General features: G+C 53.2%; 2 protein-coding genes across 2 annotated transcripts in view; both read left to right on the top strand.

The window, feature by feature from the left end:
* PPARGC1B (PPARG coactivator 1 beta) overlaps positions 1-5,862 on the top strand; it is a 47,363-nt gene extending 41,501 nt beyond the window's left edge. The window contains exons 6-12 of the mRNA XM_086621600.1: positions 174-210; positions 639-703; positions 1,196-1,976; positions 2,458-2,533; positions 3,366-3,487; positions 3,877-4,031; positions 5,759-5,862. Coding sequence (XP_086477726.1) covers positions 174-210; positions 639-703; positions 1,196-1,976; positions 2,458-2,533; positions 3,366-3,487; positions 3,877-4,031; positions 5,759-5,862 — 1,340 coding nt within the window. The remainder of the gene's footprint in view (positions 1-173; positions 211-638; positions 704-1,195; positions 1,977-2,457; positions 2,534-3,365; positions 3,488-3,876; positions 4,032-5,758) is intronic.
* Positions 5,863-16,639: 10,777 nt separating this feature from the next.
* Positions 16,640-21,959, top strand: LOC147527648 (E3 ubiquitin/ISG15 ligase TRIM25-like). The gene is made up of 6 exons (XM_086621702.1): positions 16,640-17,275; positions 17,898-17,993; positions 19,035-19,268; positions 19,364-19,386; positions 20,340-20,483; positions 21,885-21,959. Coding segments are annotated over exons 1-6 (1,134 nt in total). The 3' UTR covers positions 21,886-21,959.
* Positions 21,960-22,339: the final 380 nt, after the last annotated feature.

Consider the following 22,339-nt stretch of genomic DNA (forward strand, 5'->3'; position numbering starts at 1 on the left):
CGAATGGCTCGGCCCTGGCAGCGTTCGCCCTCCCGCAGACGCTGCCGCCTCGCAGGCAGGCAAAGCCCAGGGGCCCGGGGTGGGCAGAGGGGACCGTCTCCGGCCGTGAGCACCGCGGGCGCTGGAGGGGGCGCAGCTCCGCTGGTAACCCTGCTTCTCTCCCTGCCTTTCAGAAACACCCCGGTGTCTCACGCTGTCCTTGGCACAAACGTAAGTGTGCGCGGGGATGAACGAATGGCGCTGGGGCTGGAAAGCCACCCCGGTTTGTCTGACTGGGCATGCACCTGCAACAAGCAAGCAAAGCTGCTTTCGCAGAGCAGACGGAGCCGTGCTGCTGGGCCTGGGGCTGCGGGATGCCGCAGCCATCGCTCGGGTGCAAGGAGCTGGGAGAACCCCGCGCCGAGGGCAGGGCATTTCTGTGTGCCAGGGGCAATGTGCCACGGAGCTCTGGCTGGGGCAGGGAGGGCACGCTGCTCACCCCACTGCTCCTCACACCCCTCTGTGGGATCACTCGGCCAGGCAGTAGCCGTGGTGGGAGGGTTTGCTTGTAGGCAGCGTTTTCTCAGCTTCTGTTTGGTTTTGGCGGGCTGTGGTTCACCTAAACACCTTCTCTCTCCTTATTTTCGGCTCTTCTCCAGTGACTCCACCTTTGGGAAGAGAAACTTTGAGCCGATGCTGACTGTGGAGCTGTGTGGGACAGCAGGTAGGACAGGCTTTTAATTTTTCAGTTTTGCATAAATCCTCCCTGGGAGGGGGAAAATTTGCCTTAAATTCATCCTGGAGTTTCTGGTTCCAGCCGAGCAGGCACATTCATCCCGCTGACCTGGGAGCCCCCCTTTGCTCCGCAAATGCCGGGGACTTCCCGTGTGCTGCCTCGCCTCTGCATCCAAGCACTGCCAGCAGCTTGTGAGCTGCATCCTTCAGAGATGCCAGTGCTGTGGGGACACATTTGGGATAGGGGGGTGGCAGTTCAGGAGGCTCCTGCATGAGCCAGGAGGGAAGGGAGGGTCTGCTGGTCCCTTCTGGGATCAGGCATCCATTTTTCCCCAAGTGCAGCTGGATGGATGAGGCTACGGGGGCCGAGCAGCCCCGCTCCTCTCTCGCAACGCCCGGTGCAGCCCAGGCATCAGGGCGGGATGGGGCAGGACGGCGGGGGCAGAGCTGACTCCTGCCCTTTGTTCGGGGGGGGGTTCAGGTCTCACGCCACCCACCACTCCGCCATACAAGCCCGCCGAGGAGGACCTGTACAAGCCAGACATCTCCCAGGAGCCAGGGAAGGAGGACGGGACGGCCGCCAGCCCTGGGGGCACAGGGGACGTGGCAGCCTCCCGGAAAGCTCCCAAGAAGCACCCCGAGAGGACAGAGCTCTTTGCCCACCTGAGCCGAGCCGCCGGGCGCCCCGTGCTCCCCGAGCAGCAGGTCGTGCTCAAGCGGCCCTTCTCCCGTTCCTTCGGGGACCATGACTACTGCCAGGTGCTGAAGCCCGAGGCTGCCCTGCAGAGGAAGGTGCTCAAGTCGTGGGAGCCCCCAGGCCAGGTGGAGACGGAGCACAAGAGGAGGGTCCCGGCCGCCCACTACCAAGGGCTAGACCTTGGCAGCAAGGAGGCAGGCAGCCAGATGCTGTGGAAGGATGATGTCAAGCTGCTGAGAGACCAGGAGATCAGAGCCAGCTTAACGAAGCACTTTGGCTTTCTGGACAGTGCTCTTGATGACGAGGACATGGTCTTCTGCAAGACCCCTGAGTATGACACCGTCTTTGAAGACAGCTGCAGCGAGAGCGGCTCCCCCGTGGAGGAGGAGGAGGAGGAGGAAGAGGAGGAGGAGGAGGAGGAAGAGGAGGAGCACAGCAACACCAAGCTGTGCCTGCGGAGAAACCCCCTTTCCAGGACCAGTTTGCATTACTGTTCCCGGAGCAGGTCCAGCTCGGGGTCTTCGTGCTGCCGGTCCCGATCGCCCGCGAGCAGACGCACCTTCAGGTACAGGGGGCTCGCGGGAGGGGCACTTGGGGCTGCTCTTGCCCCCTGAGTTTTTGCCCCAGTGCGTGGCAGCCCTGGCTCTCTCTGCGCTGCTGGCCCAAGTAATAAAGATGCTAATTAATGAAAGACAAACTATTGAAATAATTGGTACTACACCAGCAGCTGCTGCGAACATCAGCCATGGCCAGAGAAAGCAGCACCTGGGCAAAGCATCCAGGGGTTTCCATGGCACTGGGAGTGATGGGCATGGGCAGGGGCCAGAGTTGTGCCTGGGAAGGGGCGAGCGCCAGCTGGGAGCCCCCTCCGGCATCTATCAGAAAGGACTTCCCAGTGTCCTTGCCACTGTTTCCAGACCCCCATCTCTCCTTGGCTCTCGGTGCTCTGGCGTGCTGCAAACACCACGCGCCTCAGCTTCTCTTTGATGGCTGAAGCTTTCCCTGCTGGATCCCCCCCAGCTGACCTCCTCTCCCTCACTTCCCAGGTGTGAGAGCAGCGAGCAGTGTCAGGGCAGGAGCGGGCACCGGGGCCAGCTGGAGAAGAGACGGGAAAAGGCCATCGTAAGTGAGCGGGGACCCCACGCTGGGACAAAGCAACCCCAGCCCTCAGTTCATCTCCTGCTCCAGAAAAGCAGCGATGGAGCCCATTAGCCCTGGCTTCAGCATCCCTTGGTGCAAGGCCAGTGTTAAACAAGGACATGGGGGTGGAGGAGGGAGAGAAAAACCCGACGCGAAGCGGAAGCCACCGGCAATTGGCAATACACCGAGTCCTTGGCACAGAAACGCCCAGAGCATCCTACGCCGGTGCTTCAGCGCAGTTGGCATTGGCAATTAGTGGTGTGAGCTGGGGAATCCCAGAAGCTGCTCAACTGTTAGATGCAGTCCTGCTGCAGAGGCAGCCTCGTGCACCGGGAACCTGTGTGCGCCCACAGATGGGAACTGGGTGGGGAGTGGGCATTGTGCTGTTGTGTACACACACACACATGCTTACACGATCGCACATGCCCGTCTGGCACTTTTTCCTGCAACACAACTGAATTTTGCCCCTAGCAATTCTTGGGAATATTTCCTGGCATCTCCACCAGGCAAAGCTGGAAAAGGAGCAGGAATGCAGGAGGAATTTAAAAGAGAAGAAGGGGACGGTGGCACTTCAGCCTGGATATGGCTGTCCCCTGCAGCAGTGGTGTCCTGGGGCTGACACCGTGAGCTGGCTGGAGTGGGGACAGCCAGACCCTGGATGTGTCAGGCTGTGCCCACAGTGGTATTGCCTCGCTGCAGCCTGATTCCCAGTGCTGGCTTGCAGGGGCTCCTCCATGGCCCCATGTTTCCAGCACCCGTTGGCACTGCAGAGATACAAGTCCTGGAGCCTGAAACCTTTCCCTTGCTTTGGCAGGGGGAAGGCCGGGTGGTGTATATCGGAAACCTCTCCAGCAGCATGAGCTCCAGCGAACTGAAGAAACGCTTCGAAGTGTTTGGTGAAATTGTGGAGTGTCAAGTCCTGTCCAGGACTAACAGGTGGGTGCCAAGCGAGCTGCGGTCTGGGGCTCCAGTGGTGATTTGCAACCCCTCTCCTCAGGCAGTGTCAGCACTGCCACATGGTGCAGGGTCACCCTGCGTCCGGCTGCATGTGTGCGCAGTTGTGGAGGTGGGGTGCAGTGCTGTGTGCCACGCCAACCCCCTCAGTCATCCCAGCCCGTGATCTCAGCACTTTGGACAAGGAGGTGCAGTGTGTCCCCAGGTCCAGGGGCATGGGGAGGGCTGGCAGGATGGAGGGACAGCAGGATAGAGGGCTGGTGGAATGGACAGATGACAGGACGGAGGGACAGGGGTGCAGTGCCAGGCAGAGCCACATCAGAGGGGCTGCAGGGCCCATCACATCTTGAATTCTTTCTCTGGTTGCTCAGGGGGGATAAATACGGCTTCATCACCTACCGGTATTCAGAGCATGCCGCCTTATCGCTGAAGAACGGCACCTCGCTAAGGAAGAGGAACGAGCCTTCGTTCCAGCTCAGCTCCGGTGGCCTCGGGCACTTCTTCTGGACCAGATACGCTGATTTGGGTAAGAAAGCAGGAGCTGCTTTTTTCCGAAGCGTCCTGCTTATCAGCACAGAGCCGTAACGGCACGTTGCACTGCTGAGCCCTTGTCACGCAAGGATCCTAAACCTCTTTAGAGCCCACAGGGAAAGCCCACTGGCTCTCCTGTGGCTCACTTAGCTGCTCTTAGCTCAGTCGGATGGCTTGGGAAGCCAAGGGGAGAGAAGAAAAACAACTGGCCTGAGGACTCAGAGAGCATTGGCTGCAAAATGTAGCATCACACCCCGTGGCTTCTGGGTCTCAGCTGACCACAGCCCATCCTGTATCTGCTGCATTTCTGCACAGCGCTGGATGCTTTCCAGCAGAGAATTCCCTTCCCAGTTGTTAGAGAAAGCAGTCAGCGACATCTCATTAGCCCAAGGAGTGATCTGGGTGGTTTGCTGCTCTGCAGGGCAGATTCACCACACTGCACATGCAGTTTTGAGCCAAAATGATGGCCCTGAAATGTGCTGCAGTGGCATTAACTCTTTCTGTGCTGTATGGGCTTCTGCAAGACCTCCTGCCTCGCTTGGCAACCGCGTTAGCCAAGCTCTCGCTGGACCCCCTCCCTCCACGAGTGGTAGAGCTGCAGCTGAGCTGAGGGACAGGAGTGAAACCCTGTGCTAGCCCTGCAAGAGAAATGTGATCCAGGTTTCGCTCAGCCCTCCTTGCTGTGATCTTCAGGTGTTTCATGAATGCCACACTTTTATCCCTGTACTGTCTGCGGGCGGTGAAGTGGTTCTAGTGTCCCACTTCATGCATGAGAGACTGAGGCCCAGAAAATAAAGCCCTAAGTCATAACATCTCTAGGCACCCAGTCTGACACAAGTACTGCCAATCTTTTAGCACCTTGTAATATTTCATCTGCTCAGAGCAGCAATCCCTCTGACTTTGGTTGTGGGCGCAAACGCCTGATGTTTGTCTAATAAATCCCATGATCTCTCATTTTGGGAACATAGAAGATGAGAAACAGATAGCACCCCATGATGAAGGTGTTGGCATGCGGCTGTGCAGTGCTGTGGGGAGGGGGTCAGAGCTGCCCCCCTGTGCAGGAGAACCCCCCCTAGTGCTCCTCACCTGCAGATTTTTGCAAGGTCAGCAGTCACCCTTTACTGAACAGACGGTATCATCCTGCTCCCCCTGGTACAGGATGAGATGGGGAGCCCACAGGCAGAGGTGAAACGCAGCTGTGTCATTCATGGCTCATTCAAAAATATACACCCAAAAGGGTTAAGCCGCTGGTAAATTAGGCAGCCTTGTTTCTGGCGTTTGCTGAATTTCGCTGGCTTTGCGTGGCACTGTGTGTTCAGCTTCTGACGGGGGGCTGGGAGCACAGCAGGCAGGAACCCCCCTCCCCGCGACCGGCATAGCTCCCGTGGGGACAGCCCCGTGTCAGTGCCTCAGAATTCACCTGTATCCGGCAGATTTTTGCACACCTGGAAATGGGTCTGTGGTGTGTGACTGACCAGGCTGGGCACCACTCCAGCCCCCCTGCCCAACAGTTCCTCTTCAACAGGGGGGACACAGCACCGTCCCATTCCCTTTTGCCATCGCTGCCTCATCCGGGCTGGCTTTGCAGTGCCGGGATGCAGCATGCTGGTAGCGGGGGAGCGAGCAGTGCCCTGCCGTGCCTCAGTTTCCCTTCCCGCCAGGCAGCGAGCACACTTGTGCCCCGTGCCCTGACCTGCTGCCTCGTGTTCCTGCCATTCCCAGATTGCAGCGCAGAGGAGTCCTCCCCAGCTCTGGTGAAAAGCAAGTACGAGACCATGGATTTCGACAGCTTGCTGCAGGAGGCCCAGCTAAGCCTGCATCGGTAACAGCCTTAACCTTGGAGGAATACCTCAATACCTCAGTCAAGGCACTTCCAATATGTTTACGTTTTCAAAGAAATTATTCAGTCTATGGAAAGCGAGAGAGAGCGAGAGAGAGCGAGAGCACGCACGCACGAGAGAGAGACTGCTGTCCCTTCCGATCGATGTTTACATTGAACAAAGCTGCTTCTGTCTGTGAGTCCCCATGGTGTTGATGTCTCACTGCCACACGTTAGTCCTCCCGCTTCTGACTGGTTGTTTTAGGGTGAGCCTAGGAACACCCCCAGCCCCCCCTCCCCGCTCCCGCCCTCCCCGTGCTCCCACCGTGGAGTTGCAGCTGTGTTCATCATAACATTTTTTTGTCCGTAGTGTGTGATGATGAAATTGTTAATTGTGAATAGAATCAGGATTATAAACTAATTTTTAATAGAAGAAGAAGAGAAAAAAAAAGTATATACTTAAAAAATGTATTTATGGCTCAGATGTACTGTAATTCAGATTTATTGTATCGCTTCCTTGATTTTTAACTATGCACTGTAATGAGGCACTTGCCACTCAGCAAATGGGGGGTCAGAGCAGAGCCACGGAGCCGGCATTCACCCGTCGGCCGCGGAGGCACCCGCCTTCCCCGCCAGCCATCCAGGGTGCTTGGCAGTCGCGTCAGGGTTGCCCACTTTGGTAAAGCCATTCTTCTCACTCGTGTGGCCCGAGCCCCCCAGCCCCCAGCCCGGCTGGGTCACAGCACCTGGATGCTGAGCTCGGTCCTGGTGCATGCTGGAGCCGGCGGGCGGTGGGGCACGCCAGCCCCGTGCCACACTTGCCATGGGGCCAGGCAGCTCTGCAGGTGTGAAGGAGAGAGGTGGTAGATGTGTCACCGAAAACGCACTACCCGGGGGGCTGCGGGACCAACGCCTGCCAGCCAGTGCTGCTCCAGCCCTCTGCTGCCTTTGGAGCCAGGAGAGAGGGGCTGGAGGGTTGGAGCTGGCCAGGCTTCATCCGGTGGATCCTACCAGCACAACCTGGAGGATGAGGGCCTCCAGGTCCGTGCGAGGGAACTGGCTTCTCTCTGGCTCCTTGGGTGGCTGGGAGATTGGCTGGGCTGAGCAGTTTGCTCCCCACTCACTTCCTCCCCCTGCAAAGCAAGTGGGGAGAGAAGACCTGTCTGTAATCCCTGCCCAGCAGCCAGCCCAAAATCCCGAGAAGGGCAGCAGGAGGGGGCACGGCAGCCACGCCGAACGTCTGCCCCCCCAACACCCTGCCCGCACTCTGCCCCGTACCTGATAAGCCATACACTTCCCCAGCACCCAGTTGGTACCCAGGATCCGTCCCCCATGCCCACCGGTGCCCTGTGGCACGCTCGCCCGCTCTGCCTCTGGCTGGGCACCCTCGGGGCAGCACCCCTCCGAAATTTGCTTGCAAACTTGCCCTCCATCTCCAGGCGAGGTTGGAGTGGGCGAGAGCCCACCATTGGCTGGAGCAAATCCCACTGCGAGCTGGCTAGAAGCACCGTTTTACCGAGGGAGAGGGAATCTCGCTGCTCCCCAAGCCATCGCCATTGTCTCCCTTTCTTTTTCAGACCCAGAGACCACTAGGGATTCAGCCATCCTATGTAGATAGAATATTATAGCCTTAACTCTGCCAATAGATAGATTAGAGTCTCCCAGGGTCTCCCCTCTACATGACTTAGGGGTTTTATTCTCGTTTCCCTGGTGTGGATGCGATTTTGTCTTGCAGGGAGTATGACCAAAGCCTCCGAAATCGCTCGAGATGCGATGCCGAGAGCCTGAGCCCTGCCGAGGTGGCCCTCGGCTCCGGGGCCGGGCGTGCAGCTGGTCTCTGGCAGGAGCAGGAATGCCGGCAGCGCCGATACCAGCACAGTTACCCGGCTGTTTCTCCCCACGTTCGGGGAAGCCGTGGTTCTGACGACAACCAGCCCGGCAGCGCAAGGGCCCGCGGGCCACTGCGGGGTTTGAACTGCAGGTCCCTGGCCTGCGGCCGGTGACAATCGCCATCAGGGAACAGTCCTTGTGCCATGTCAGTCTCAGCAGCAAGGTTCAGCATCTCCTGCCACGAGCTCCCCTCACTCCTCATCCCACCTACATGAGCAGCTCTGACCGAGACTGAGCATCTGCTATTGGCAATTGCCTCATTGTAGCTTTGCCTTTTCTGTCCTAGTATTTCCTCACAACGATGATGTTTACATGTGATTGCTATAGAGCTTATGTAGAATGTATATAGCGACACATTTAGGGTGGGTAGTACTGTCCTGTGCTGTGCTGATGTTTTTCAGAAAACGATCAATCCAAAAAACCAAAAAAAAAAAAGAAAAAAGCAAAGTAAGTGGAATTCTTCCATCTCCCGCTCAGTTGAGGGCACCGAGCTGCCACGGCTGGGCCCCGCTGGGGATGCATCAAGTGTGGTGGAGGGGAAGGGTTAGTGCAGAGCTGGGCGGGGGATCACTCAGTCGCTTCCCGAGCATTGGTTTTGGTGTACCCAGATATAAAATTGCGCATTGTTTTCCTGCGGCTGGGCGCCCCATGTCAGCCCGCAGCCCCTGCCCGTGCCTGGCTTCTGGATACCGAGGCCGGTGCTCGGGAAGAAGAGGGCTCATCCTGCCAGAGCCGATCAGTACTGCACTGGAAGGCAGGAAGAGATGCAATAAGTGGTCTTCGTGATGCCTGAAGCCTATAAGTGGGGTTGGGTGGGTTTGTTTGGGTTTTTTTGGGGGGTGGGTTTTTTTTCCCGTTAAATTGGGATGATTTGTTTTCCCTCCTCCCCTAAGAAATTTCTCCAGGACTTATGCACTGTGCTCAGAGGTGTGCGAGGAATAGAGGCACAACTGTGGCTGGGGCAGCCCTCTGCTGCTGCCTGCACCGCCAGCCCATCGCTTCAGCAGGGAAAAGCAGGGGGCACATGCTGCCTGCCCCAGGGCTGGGTGCTGCCTGCCCCAGGGGCTTCCCCCAACTTTTAGGACTGGATGAGAGTGGACGATATTCCACTCAAGAAGCACAGGTCTGCTGCGTTTAGAATGCCTCAGGCAGGGTTTGTGGTGAAAATAAGTTTCCACTTGAATTTTTTTTTTATTATTTTTAATATAAAAGTGTCTTTAGCTCGCAGTGCTTCAGTCTGCAAAGGGGCAGGAAGGAGGGTTCAGGCACAATGGGCAGGTGAGAGCTCACTCCCTTAGCGGTCTGGGACTGTTTTCAGGTGCTAACAGGGAAACAGGCCAGGAGCAAAGCAGTGCCCAGACCCCCTGGGGCAGACAGGGACACCCAGTGCTTTGCAGGAGCTGCTGGGGCCAGGGAGCGGGGATTTTCCCCATCACAGTGGGTGCCCCAGCTCGGAGCTGGGCACCCCTTAAAGGGAACCCTTGCACCCTGGCCCCTGCGGCACCCCCAGGAAGCTGCCTCCCCACCCCCGCCTGTAGGGCTGGGGTTGCAGGATAAGGAGGAGCGTCACTTCAAAGAGAAACTGGGAGCAAAAGGCTATATTATGATTGGCAATAAGTAAGGAGGAAATTTATTTTTTTAAAAATATACGACTATAGAATGTCCCCCAGTAGTTTCTTGCAGGTGCTGCGGAGAAATGCTGAATGTGAAGAGTTTCATGATAAAATGCCCCTTTGCTTTTTTTTGCACACGTTTGCCCCAGAAAAGCTCGTTGTTCGGGAGAGGTACCGGGTTTCTGGCTGGAATCCAGCAGGTCCCCGGAGCTCCGCGGGAAGGAGCGAATGTTTCTGAGTGTCTGGGCTGAATGCAGAGGACAATCCCAGGTTTTCGGTTCGATGCTGCCCCAAAGGAAAGGTTCATCTGGATTCCTACTCAGTGCAGCTGGCTGGGCTGCACATCTTTAACGAAGCAGCAGCTCAGTCACCACGTTACAGTCTTGCGTGTCTGATTTCAGCACTGGTCCATGCAAAGGAGCTTTGCAATTGCAGACCAGCACTTTTTTTTTCCCCCTTCTGTTTTGGTTTTTTTTCCCCTTTCTTTTTGGAGGTATGCTGAATACCGAGCTACATCGTTGCTCGTAGCTGAGGCCTGACACCCTTTTTGTTCTAAGCGTCGTAGTCCATCCCTGACAATCTCAAGCAATATAGAGCCAAATGCAGCCTTTGGGTTCATTCCTCTTCCCTCGCCCACCCCAGGGTCAGAGGCGGTGGGGGCAGCCTGGCTGCGGTGGCCACGGCCACGGCCACGGCCGAGCTGAGCCTAGAGCCACGCTGCAGTAAATGCTGAGCTGGGGAGAGAGTGTGTGTATGCATGTGAGAAAGAGAGAGAAAGACTAAATTGATGCATTTCTTGGGAAAGGTGTAAGAATTTCACCTAAAAAGGGGCACATCTGCTTTGTTATTTATAAAAAAAAAAAAGCTAAATTCTGTCTTTTTCTTTTTTTTTTTTAAGTAAAAGGACACTGTTAATAATTATTAGGGGCCAATTCTGCCTCCCTTCCTCATGCCGAGTAAGTACTACTTAACTCTGTAATTTTCTACTTGCAGAGTAAGTAAAAGTAGCAGAATTGATCCCTCTGTGATTAAGAATCAAGTTTTTAGTCTGTTTTTTTTTTTTTAATTGTTTGCGGTTTTTTATATTTCACTTAATTTTTTCCCCCAGTTCCGTTCCATTGTGTCCTTATTTATGTAATATACTTTAACCTTAAAAGATGGCATGGATTCTTATGCCTTTCCTTTATTATTATTGTTATTATTTTTAAAAAAGAGATTTATTTCTAGTGTGATTTAACTGTCTACCTTCTAAAATGAGAGAACGTTTTCTTGTATTTTTACATTGTCAGATTCTATAGTTTCATAGATAATTTAACCAAATCGCTCAATGTATTATCTATATCTATCTGGTGGGTATAAAAGTTCTATTTTAAATTGTGTAAATACTTCAGAACTGGCTTCTTTTTCCAGACTCCCCTGCCGCGGAGTTACTTGTTTACATCAAAAAGACTGTAGAATCTCTACGCTCATGTACTGTAAATAGTGAAGTGATCTGCCTATAAATAAACAATAACATATATATTATAAAGTGGAAAGAAAAAAAGGAACAAGTCTGTGCCACTAATACTTTAGTTTATTAGTGCAAACCTGCTCTGGGAGGAGGTGTTTTGCTTTGCAGAAGGTGCTGTCCTGTGTCTGCCTGGCGGTCAGTGGGACAGTGGGGGAATGGCGGGGGCCGGGGGGGGTGGTGGAGCCCCTCAGCTCGCTCACACCATCGCTGCACCACTGCCGGGGACGCAGCTTGTGGGAGAATATCCCTCTATATTGCTGGTTTAAGTGTGGCTTCTTTTAGTTTAACTCGTGCAGGAAAAGCCTGGCCTCTGGACTCTGGACTTTGGGAGCGGTGCTGCTGCTGCACGACTCGTCACAGAAGAAACTCCGCAGACTGGGGAGGTTCAAAATGAAGTAGGGCATGCACCTCAAATTTGCTTGAGTGAGAGTAAGAGAGCAAAGGGCTGGATTGCAAGAAAAAGTGTGAATAAGACTCCAGATGGTGATGCAACGATACGGCACCTGGATGCAGGAGAGCAGTCCGCAGGAGCCAGCCTGCTCTCCCAGACATGGCCAAGGTTTCCCAGCACAGGGTGTCCTGGTGTCATAGTCATTGTGGGAGCCCAGGCTGCAGAAGGGACAGGATGGAAAGCCCAGGCAGTTGGTGGCAGCACGGGGGCAGCTCCCCTGCAGCACCCAGGAGCCCAGCACCAGCCATGGCCCCTGTGAGGGCTCGCCAGGCCGGAGATGTTGCACTGCATTTATCTGGAGCACGGTGCAGTGATGCCCACTGGGCAGGAGAACCCCAGTGGCCCGAAAAGAGGAGGTGTGCAAAGTGCTGAGCTGTCCTGGCTATTTTTTTTCTGCCAATTTGCACCGATTTAGGAAGCTGCCCTAGACCTGCCCATCTGTGGTGCAGCACAGCCAGCGGGAGCCCAGCGCCGGTCTGGCCACACAGCCACGGAGCCAGAAGCAGCCTCCCACCCCAAAGCCAGCCCCTCGTCCCTGCGACTGTTGCACCCCGAATGGAGAACCGACAGGAAGCTCATTTCTCTGCTGCTTTCCAAAAAAAAAAAACCAAAAAACAGGCTTCAGGGCCACCAAACAGGAATATTTTTCAAAGATACGTCAGGGCACCGTGACACTGCCAGTGCCAGGACAGATTAAAACATAAAATTGCAAGGAGGAAATGTGGGGATGCAGAGGCGCAGGAGTGGGGTCCCTGGCTGGCAGGGCTCCAGGATGGAGTGGAGGCACACGAAGGAAGGGTCTGCAGGGAGGGACAGACCCACAGCTGAGGCTTGTCCTCCCAGCCTGACCTGACCTGTACCACTCAGCGCTGCATTCCCAGGCAGCTTCCTGGAAAATAAAGGGCTGATGTCATCTGTGAGCAGACCTAGAGCCTGAAGGGAGCTGTTGGTGGATCGTGACATCAGTTCAGCAGCTCCGTTAGTCCCAGCAATTACTTCCAGCCATTGGGAAAAAAAACCAACAACGCAACAGTTTTCATTTTGGTATAACTTTGTGATAAAACAGCTTCTTTTCACGCAGGCAGTCTCTGCTTTTGTAGTAGCTTATATGGCTGCTCTCCAGCTGCCCGAAGGAAGGAAGCGGCTGTAATCTCCTGCGCTAGGCACACCCTGCCTTGGGGGAGGGCAAAATAAGTCAACAATGGGCTTTTGTGAATAGGGACGGCTTTTGTTGCTGACCTTGGCTGGCTGGCACCTGGCAGGCAGCATGGGCAGCGCACACAGTGCAGGTAGCAGGCACAGTGCCCACATCTGCCCGGCCGAGACCACAGCTGCCCCGGGCTTCATCAGCTTGGTGAGACCCCTCTGCCCCACAGGCAAGTGCCTACAGAAAGGCCCGTGGGTGGGCAGGGAAAGCAGGGGCACAGCAAGGCAATGCCTGAAAATGCCACACTAGGTTTGCGCTCCTGACTAGTGTGAAATGCTTGTGGTTTGAGATTTATTTCACTGCCTGGCGAGCTGTCCTGGGCTGCCCTTTGGAGTTTCAGCTCGCACCTGTGCCCTGGGCAGTGGCATCTAACACCAAATCCTGCCCTGGGCTCTGCTAGGTGCAGGAGCTCCCTGACAAGGACCTCAGCTTCTGCACCACACAAGGTCTGTCCAGGGTGCTCTAGAGGCCATACCTAGAGTAATGTACACGTTTGCCCACTCTCCATGTTTATCAGTGCCAGGTTGTCATCCAGGTGTCTTTGCAGGGAGGAACAGGGACAGGTTTGGTTTCTTTGCCCCCTGCCAGCTCAGGGAACCTCTCTGCCTGCTGACGCCACTGTACCAGCCTCCCTGCCCACATGGGACTCCTCCTGCTTTCCTTCCCACTCCCTCCCAAGCTTTGCATCTCTCTCCCTAATACACCTACAGCTCCTGCCTCCTGTGCTTGCTGTGTGTCTTTAAATGCTGGTGGAGAGCTTTCGCCAGGTGCTTCTAGTTTTGGGTCCTGCAATCTCCCTTCCCTCTTTCTCTCCCCCTCAGTCCTTGGCTGGATAAGTTTTTAATTTTTCATACACTGTCTCTGCCTCCAAATACCTTTCCTAACCCAGATTTGGACCCCTCATGTTTCTCAGCAGCTTCCTGCAGGTAAGAAGGCAAGATGCTCTCCCCACCGGCTTTTCTAGCACTGACCTCACTCCCCCAAACCCCAGCACCCACTCTGAGGGAGCATTTCCAGCTCCTGTATGTCTGCAGGCTCTTGCTGCCTGCAGTGCACAGGAAAATCTGCGCGGGCAGCGGCTGCGATGGGTCGGGTGCCAGTGCAGGGCTCTCAGGAGGCAGCCAGCTTCACACAGGGGTGCTGAGGCTGCCACCTCTCACCCTTTCTAAGCATCTCTGCTTCCCTTTCAGCTTGGCATCCATAAGGACCCCTCCTTGCTCATGCGATCATGCTTTGCTCACCACGAACAAGTGGCTGCCTGGGTGGAGGCTGTGCACCGAAGGAATAGCAGGCGGCTGGAGAGAGCCGGGCAGCCCAGGTTTGCTGGGAGCTGTCCTTGTCTCCTGCCAGTCAGCAGCCGGCAGAGCATAGGTAGACACCTCCTCACCGCCTTAGTAATAGCAACGATTTTCAAGGAAAGCTGTCCACACTGCAGTAGTGCACACATGCACATGATGCCCCAGGCTCTCAGTAGACCCCAAACCACTGAAGGTGGACTGCCTGTGCAGACCCTGCTAGAGAAAGGCACTGAGAGGGGTTAAATTGCCCTGGATCCCAGCATACGCTGTTTGTCATCTGTATCTGCTCACGCTGGTTTCGGATCGCTCAGAGCCTTCAGTGCAGTGGGTCTGCGAGATAGCGGCGTCTGCCTGGAAAGAGGCATGGGAAGGATTTGGCTCAGCACTACTAAATGGGCAAGCTCTTGGGCGAATGCCCTGGCTTTCGTCACCACCACCATCTCCATTCATCACTGCCAGCTACTAGAAGTTAGCTCCAGGCAGCAACTCAGCAGTCTAAGGAGAAAAGACAACTCAGCAGTCCCCCCGCCACCCCGTGACGCAGGACTGTCCCTGGCGCACTCAGGCAGCGCAGGGAGGAATACTGCGGAGGGAGGGATGCTGCTCCAAGCATCCTCACTCCTGGGGTTCAGCTCACCTTCAAGTTTGCATCCAGGAAACACAAGTCCGGTTTTGCTTTGCTGGGTTCTGCAATGTCAAAGCCAGCCAGCACTGAAATACTCTTGTATTTAAAAATTATACAGAAGAATAAACGCATCTGGCAACTAGCTATTGCTCTCTCCACGGTGCTTCTGGAATAAGCTCTGTCCCTGCTACTGAATTTACCCTCCCTTCAGTGCTGCTGGGGGTGGATGACCCTCACATCAGTGTAGCTGTGAGGCCAAAGGGAAGAGTTTAAAAGCCTGTTTGGCTGCAGCCGTGCACCGTTTTGCTGTGGGGGCTGCCTGTGAGCAGCCCAGGAGATACCAGCAGATTATTTACAGTGGCCATTACCTGCAGCTTCCATCATCTACTGGCTATCCAAACTCCTGAAGGAAATTAAGGAAATTAGTTTTTCTTCAATGAAAGAGCTAAGAGCTTCAATTAATGAAGGGTAAAGAAAGATTTTAGGCTAGGTGATTTGCAGGCAGCATGCGCAGCAGCACGCAGCAGTGGAGCAGCAGCTTGTCTCAGCAAGAAGGGCACGGTAAGTAACCAAGAGTGATCCACAAAATCTGCACAGGCTCCTGCAGAGAGTAAGCCCTTCTGCAGCCCTCATAGGCTCCAAGCAGATCAAACAGAGGATTTTTCCTATGCAGCACCAGGTTTTTGGGTTGGGATGCATGTAGCAGCGTGGCAGACAGCCAGTGCCACGTGCACTAAGGGTGGCATTTGCAAATTCAAGTTCTGCCACGCTGGAGGAAGTGAGGAAGGGCAATGGAAAGCAACAGTTTCATGTGCTTTCCGGAAACAGCAAAGCCAGGTGAGCACTGCATACGGTGTTAGTCACGTTTGAGACAACTGTGGAAAAGGGATTAGCAGTAGTGAAGTGTGAAGCCACAAACCCCATGGAGGAGAGAAAAATAACGATAAAAGACACAGAGTGGTTAGGAATGAGAATAAGAAACACCACTTGGAAAGTACAGCCAACATCTGAAACATCCCCATTCAGGGAACCAAGGTTGTAAGAAAGCATTAGGGAGCAGGTAATAGGCAGCGAGCTGAAAATGGGCTTGTGCTCTGATATGGAGGAAATATTTCTACCTACTCCCAGCAGGTGCATCATGTCAGAGAGGACTGAGAGGCCAGTACCATCAGGAAGAGATTCGTATGATGAATTCTCGTAAAATAACTAAAATAACTATTGTTCCTCTGGGCATTTAGTCACTTACAGACCTTGCCTGGACAGCGGCTCTGGAAATCTCACTGGGTTCAAGTAATACATGTTTAACAAGTCCTCAGGAACCCAGGAGCAACCAGAGCAGTCCGGTAACACCAGCCTTTGCAAACACCACGGGCAGCAAGGTCTCTGCCACGGGGGGCTCACAGGGACTGTTTTTTGCTAGGACATTTAATGACAGTGTGCTTTGTGCCAACAGCTTCTCAGAATAACAGGACAGAGAGAATAGAGAAAGGGGTAGCTTTTAAAATAGTGAGTTGCCGCCATCCTCCTCTATCCCCTGCTCCTGAAACAAAGAGCCTTTTATTCCCCCGTTTCTAGAAGAAACTAAAGTCTAAGACTTAACGGCTCAAAGAAGGGAGCAGCCCTGAGCAGAGCCCTCTAACAGCTCCCAGCGAGGGCGGGGCCCTGGTACACCCGCTCGGCCGAAGGGCAGCAAGGAAAACTTTTTTTTTTTCTTCTGCCTGCTTTCTTCTTTGCACTCAAATGTTGAGGGCAGGTAAGACCCTGGGTAGTGCTGCAGCAGGGAGAAGGACCACTGGACAGAGGGCCAGGCTGTGAGGATGGAGGATCGCCGGCTGTTATCTCAACAAGTATCTCCAAGAGGACTGGGATGAAGGAAAGTTACACAGGGCGCAGACAGAACCGAAGGGCTCTGCCTCCTGCCCGCTGCCGGCCCCGTTTAAGCAGGGCCGGACCGCCCGTCCCGCTGCCCTCGCAGCGGCCGCGCTCCCCCCGCCGGAGCCGCCTGCGCGGCCCCCGCGCTGCGCCGGGCGGGGCGGGGCGGGCAGCCGGGCGCAGGGCAGCGCTGACCCCCCTGGCAAGGGGGAGGAGGCAGCCGGGCGCTGCCGGGTTCTGCTTCTCTTTCTCTTTCTCTTTCTCTTTCCCGCCCGCGCCGTCCGCCCGTGGCTGGGCCGGTGCGGCCGCTCCTGCGCCATGGCCGGGGCGGCAGCTGTAGCCGGGCTGGAGGAGGACCTGACGTGTCCCATCTGCCTGAGGATCTACAGCACCCCCGTGTCGCTGAGCTGCGGCCACAGCTTCTGCAAGGAGTGCCTCGAGGAGGCGCAGGGCCACCGGCGCGGCCCGCAGGGCCGGTTCCGGTGCCCGCTGTGCTCTGCCACGACGGAGCTCGCCGCGGAGCTGCAGCCCAACGTCCAGCTCCGCAGCATAGCGCACAAGTTTTTGGATGCTCTCGCTCGTCAAGAGAAGGAAGAGCAGAAAGTGCAATGCGAAGAAAAGGGGGAAAGTTCGGGCCAGCAGGACAAGGCGATCCCGTGTGATTTCTGCCTGGAGGAGCCCCAGCCAGCCGTGAAGACTTGCCTGAGCTGTGAGGTCTCCCTGTGCCCGGCCCACCTGAGCAAGCACAGCACGAAGAGCTCCCTGAAGAATCATGTCCTGATGGAGCCCTGCGATGCTGAGGTGTTGGCGGAGAGGAGATGCCCCCAGCACGGCAAACTTCTGGAGTGCTACTGCAAGACAGACTCGCTCTGCATCTGCGTGCTGTGCAGTGTTGCCAGGTCTCACAAGAACCACGACATTGGCACTTTGGATGAGGCTTTTGGCCAAGCACAGGTAAGAGGCAGCCAGGACAGCGGCCCGGGCACAGGTTGCACTGGGAAAACCGCGGGGATCTGTGGCATGGAGAGCTGCTCACGGCACAGGGATGAAACATCTCCAGAGTTTCAGATCTGCAGATTCAGGATGGGGCAAAATCTCCATCTTGGGCTTTTATTCCTAGATTTGCCCCAGATTCCCTCTGGGCTTGCCCCTTGGGATATAAAACAAGATGTTATATACACTTTCTCTCCATCCTGAGGAGCCAGACTGGTGGGACCGAGTGCCTGTGGCTATGCTTTTAGTCCTCCATGCACTTTCAAGCCGAAAGATCAGTGTGAGCTGCATTTATGCAAAGAAAATTAAATGACAGAGTAACAGAAAGGAAGCTGTCAGCACTGAAAGTAGCTTTAAGTGTGGCTATTGCGCATGAACAGTTTAGAGTTTCAAGATGTCTTTCCTGTGCTTGTAATTGTTCGGGGATAAAATCTTCCAGTAAACCTTTATGTATTGATTCGTCCTGAGACCATGTAGTGAACAAACTTTTTGCAGGTCTAGCTTAACCTGTTTCCATAAAATTGCTGATCTCGTGCACGTGTGTTGGTCCTACCCTGATATCTCCCTCTGGTTATTTTTATAGAGTGTTTTTCCTGAAATTCTGGAAACATTACAAATACACGAAGCTGAGCTGAATCAAAGCATAGCAAACCTGCTCAAACAAGAGGAGAAAGTAAAGGTTTGTTCCAAGGTCCCATATAACTCTGGGGATGGTTGCATGCTGGTAGCTGATGAGATAAGGTTTTCTTTTACCCTTCCCCAGTTAATGGATTCCAAAGCTTTTTTAGTTCCTGGTTCTCAGATATTTTCTAGCTTTCTTCTTTGAGGGAGGATGCTGAACAACTTTCTTATCAGTCCGGGAAGTACATTATTAGTTTCCAAAGGACCTCTGAGCTTGAAAGTTGCTGTTAAGTCCATGCCTCCTGATTAGTGCGTGGTGGTTGGCTTTTCTTTTCCCCAACATTTGCAGACCAAAATTTTTATGGAAGAGATACAGACCATGTTATAGTGATTTTATTCCTCTTTACAACAAGAAATCCCTTTAGGTTAGCCTGTGGTTCTAAGAAGTTGGTAGAAATGAGGTTAGAAGAATGCTCTAAAGTATCTAATTTTTGTTCCCAGCATGCATATACCTGTCTAGAAGCTCTGAAAGAGCAGGGAGTTTAACACAGGTCTCCAAATCCTAATTTGTTCCACTTAGGCAGAATTGGCACTTGCCTTCCTTTTACTTCCACCAGTAAAAGTGATGGGACTAGAAGTCCTGGCACTGGGTAAAGGAAATGTTCCCTTCTAGTCTGAAGACAAAAGTGTACCTGTTGGTAGTGTCCTGTCTGGCAACGTAGCTGCTTTCTAACAGGGAAGGAAGCTTGGAGGCAGGAAGCAGAGAAACTGTTTTCCTCACCCATCCTTAAAAGGACCAAAGGGAATGTAGCTGTAGAAAAATACCAGTGCAGCGTAAGGAAATGTATGCATAGCGGAAAGCCTTCAGCAAGCACTGTGCAAGGAGCACTGCGTTTTCATCTTTTTCTGTTCAGGTGCCAGATGCTGAGGAAGGCCACTTATGTCACTTGGCCTTTCTGCTGGCAGTGGGACATCTCGATTTGTTGTCATATGGAGAGGCACTAAGTTAGTAGTTACTTCTCTCAGCCCAGAAAAGACCAGCTAGTTAGGAAAACGTAAGATTCAGCCCCTAACAGCTTTGAAAGTGTTTTCTTAACAGATTAAGGAGAGCTTGGAGAGGAGTCAGCTGGAGAGCCTCTTCAAAGAGATGCATCTGCAGCTAGATAGCCAAAAAAAAAAGCTCCTGAAAATTCTCAGCGACAGTGAGGAGCAACAGCTTTCTCAGATTCAGACACAGATACAGAAACACAAAGAGGAGAAGGATGCAGCCAGCCGTGATATACAGGAGCTGGAGGCTCTGAGAGATCAGAAAGACCTACTGCTTTTCACGAAGGTACCTAACAGCATCTCCCTTCCCAGAGGTACTCAACTCTTGGGCTAGCCTTTGCCTGCACTATGCTAATTCTACTTTCAAAATGTCTTTCACAGGCTTTTACCGCAATTCAAGCCAGGTAAGCTCTTCTCGAGGTGGTCTACTATTGCATTTCATGTTGCTTTAGGTGACTGGTAGCCCGGCAGTGCGGGGCTACTAGCCCAGCCTGCATGCACTGCAGGCCCACAGTTCCCTGGGCTAGCCCTGCCTGCCCCCCGGGCACGCTGACTGCACACTCTGAGCCTGACTTCGTCAGAGACTTGGAGAAGCCCCAGAATGTTAACAGAGGTCATGTGTGACTCTTCATATAGAACATGGCTTCTGTACCCTCCACACCTGTTGTCAAGACCCATTCTGAGGGCAATTCCTGAATATTTAAGTCCGTAGATGGGCACGCGAAGGACAGATGAGCTTAGATATCCTGAGTCATCCCCCAGTTTGCATTGCCTTCTGCTTGTAAGAAGCAAATGCGGCAGGAGCCAAAGCATGCAGAGAAGCCATGAATCCCCAGAGTTCATAGCTTTTCTCCTGAGGCGTTCTCCCAGTGCCCACCCAGCACGGTGTGCACGCAGGCTGCCCTAGCCCAGCCTTTCCCCAGCCCTGCATTGCAGGTGCAGCAGTTGCCCCTTGGCTGTGATAACACAGCACTCCTCGTTTTCTGTCTCAGCATCCCAGCAGCTGCCCTGACACCTCGTTAGCTCCTGCTATGGGGACTTGAGGACTGGAACTGCAAACATGATGCTAGGGTCTGTCCTGGCAAAAGCTGGGGCTGAGGTGGCTGAGACAAGGTGCGCTGGGGACAGATATTGTCCATGGAGTGAACTTCATCCTAACGATGTTGAAGAGATTTGGGGTTCTGGGAAAACACCGCTCAGAGGGGAAGCTGCAGAAGGAGGGGAGGACAGAAGCTGCTTTCTATCTCCCATCGAGGCAGGGTGTGGAGCAGGGGATGCAGTTGTTGGCTCAGGGACGGGCTTGGTGGTGGTTTTCTGATGTCTTGCTGCTCTTCTGATGTATTTCTACATGTTTTAGGAAACGCAAGAAAATTCTTAACAAAGGTGGTGTAAAACTGCCAATGCCACCCATTATTTTGGATGAATCTAAAACACACGCTACTCTAAGGCTTTTCCAGCAATTCCTCTTAGATATGCGATCCTCATTGAAAAACACCATCTGGTAAGTACCGTTTCACTATGACAAGCAAGACAGAGAAGCTGACGAAACATATTTAAGAAAGGACTGCAATAAGACACCAAGTACACCAAGTATCTCTAGAAGAACTGATTACTAGCATTGTATTTGATTATTTTCACATATGTGTACATAAAAGGGTGCTTGTCCTGGGCTTCAGCACTTTGGGACGTGCCTTGAATACACCTTGTTAAAATGGGCTCTGGGTAAACAGGTTTGGATGTCCTAGGAGTTTTCTGGAAGGATTAAGAGAAGGGAATAGCAACACCTCTTCTGTCTGTAGCATCACTTTGATTCAAGGCACGGGCAAAGTTGAGAACTCATCACAGCTGTGGCAAGTGGAGTTTGTCTTACAGCATAAATAATCTACTCTTTCTAGGTAAATAATTCTACTCTTTTGTAATGTTTTGTAAGATCAACCTATGGTCCCAGTGCTGGGCACGGTGGAATGCTTGTCCAACTGATTCGAAAAAATTCAGGCTGCCTTGTTACTGCTCTTTTGATGGTGCTTGAGCCCTTCCTGACAGTGAGCCTAGGGCCAAGACCGAGAGACAGCTGGGGTCGACGGCTCTGCCCAAAGCGTGTGTGATGTGCGCACCAAGTTGGCTGCCATCACACAGCCTGGGGTACGCTAAGATGCACACCGTGCTCATGGCCACTCCTGAGCTCAGTCTCTGCCATCCCTGTGAGCATAGTCCAGACCTATTCTGGCTAGAGAGCCTCAGATCCAGGTTTTCCTAATTATCTTTGCCATCTGAGCAATTCTAGTTAGTTTCCCGAGTCACTGCCACTGTTTCGATTTCCTGAAGGAGTAACTTTTAGAGCAGAAAATGCCACAATATTGAAATGCGTTATGTGCAAGAGAAGGTCTGAATAAAAACATTCTGCAAATTCCTGAGGGTAGAATTAACGTCTTGTGACTGGCCATGCTAGGAAGTTTTGTGAGTTCTAGAAAATAACTGAATGATCCTAAGCAAATAGGCGTTTATAAAATGGCTGTGCTACTGTTCATACATTTCTTGTACATGGAAGTTAATCTGGGAAGTTTTTAAAAATGCCTAATGAAGCTCTGCAGGACAATGATGGAAAATTAAAATCTAAGAGTTGCTGTAGTTGGAAACCAAAAGCAGAAAGACACTGCAAAATTCTGGAAGAGCCACATTTCTTGGAATGGGGTATCAACGCCCTTTAGAATTAAACAGGAGCAGCTAAGAGGTGCAGACGGTGTTTCAGTTAACGTATGCTTGAGTGGGTTGGACTTGAATTGGATGACTTGGATTGACGCTTGGATGACTTGGAGTGGGAATCTCGCTCTCAGCGATGGGGATTTATGCAAATCTGCACAATTATCTGCTAATCATAATGTGTTTTTTTTTCTTTCTCTAGATCATGAAAGTCTGACTTCTTCACTGCGTTAAGGAGGTGGATTTGCTCACCCAGACAATGTAGCATTTACACCCTCAGTCAATTCTTTCCAATTTGGGGTACCAAATACACACAGTGCCATCTCCCACATGCAGAGCAACCAGAGCTTCTTGAAGGGCTGTCACTTCTGGGAGGTGGACACCAGCAATGCAAGATGCTGGAAGCTCAGAATTGTTCAACCCAAATTTGAGGGCTACCTGCAAATTTCTCATGGTTACCTCTCTGTGTTCTGAGGTCAAATGATTATCACAACTGCAGAAGAAAAACACTGTCATTTTATAACGCGTCTGTCAAGGATGAAGATCCTGCTGAGACCCTCAGGCACCCCTTCAAACTATCCCACCCATGCTAACTTCAGCGTGTCTGACGGCTCTTTGAAGCTCCTGTAATGATGTGGGGACAAGGTGCTGTTTTGT

The sequence above is a fragment of the Tauraco erythrolophus genome, chromosome 16 (genome assembly GCF_009769465.1).
Source record: "Tauraco erythrolophus isolate bTauEry1 chromosome 16, bTauEry1.pri, whole genome shotgun sequence".
NCBI lineage: Eukaryota > Metazoa > Chordata > Aves > Musophagiformes > Musophagidae > Tauraco > Tauraco erythrolophus.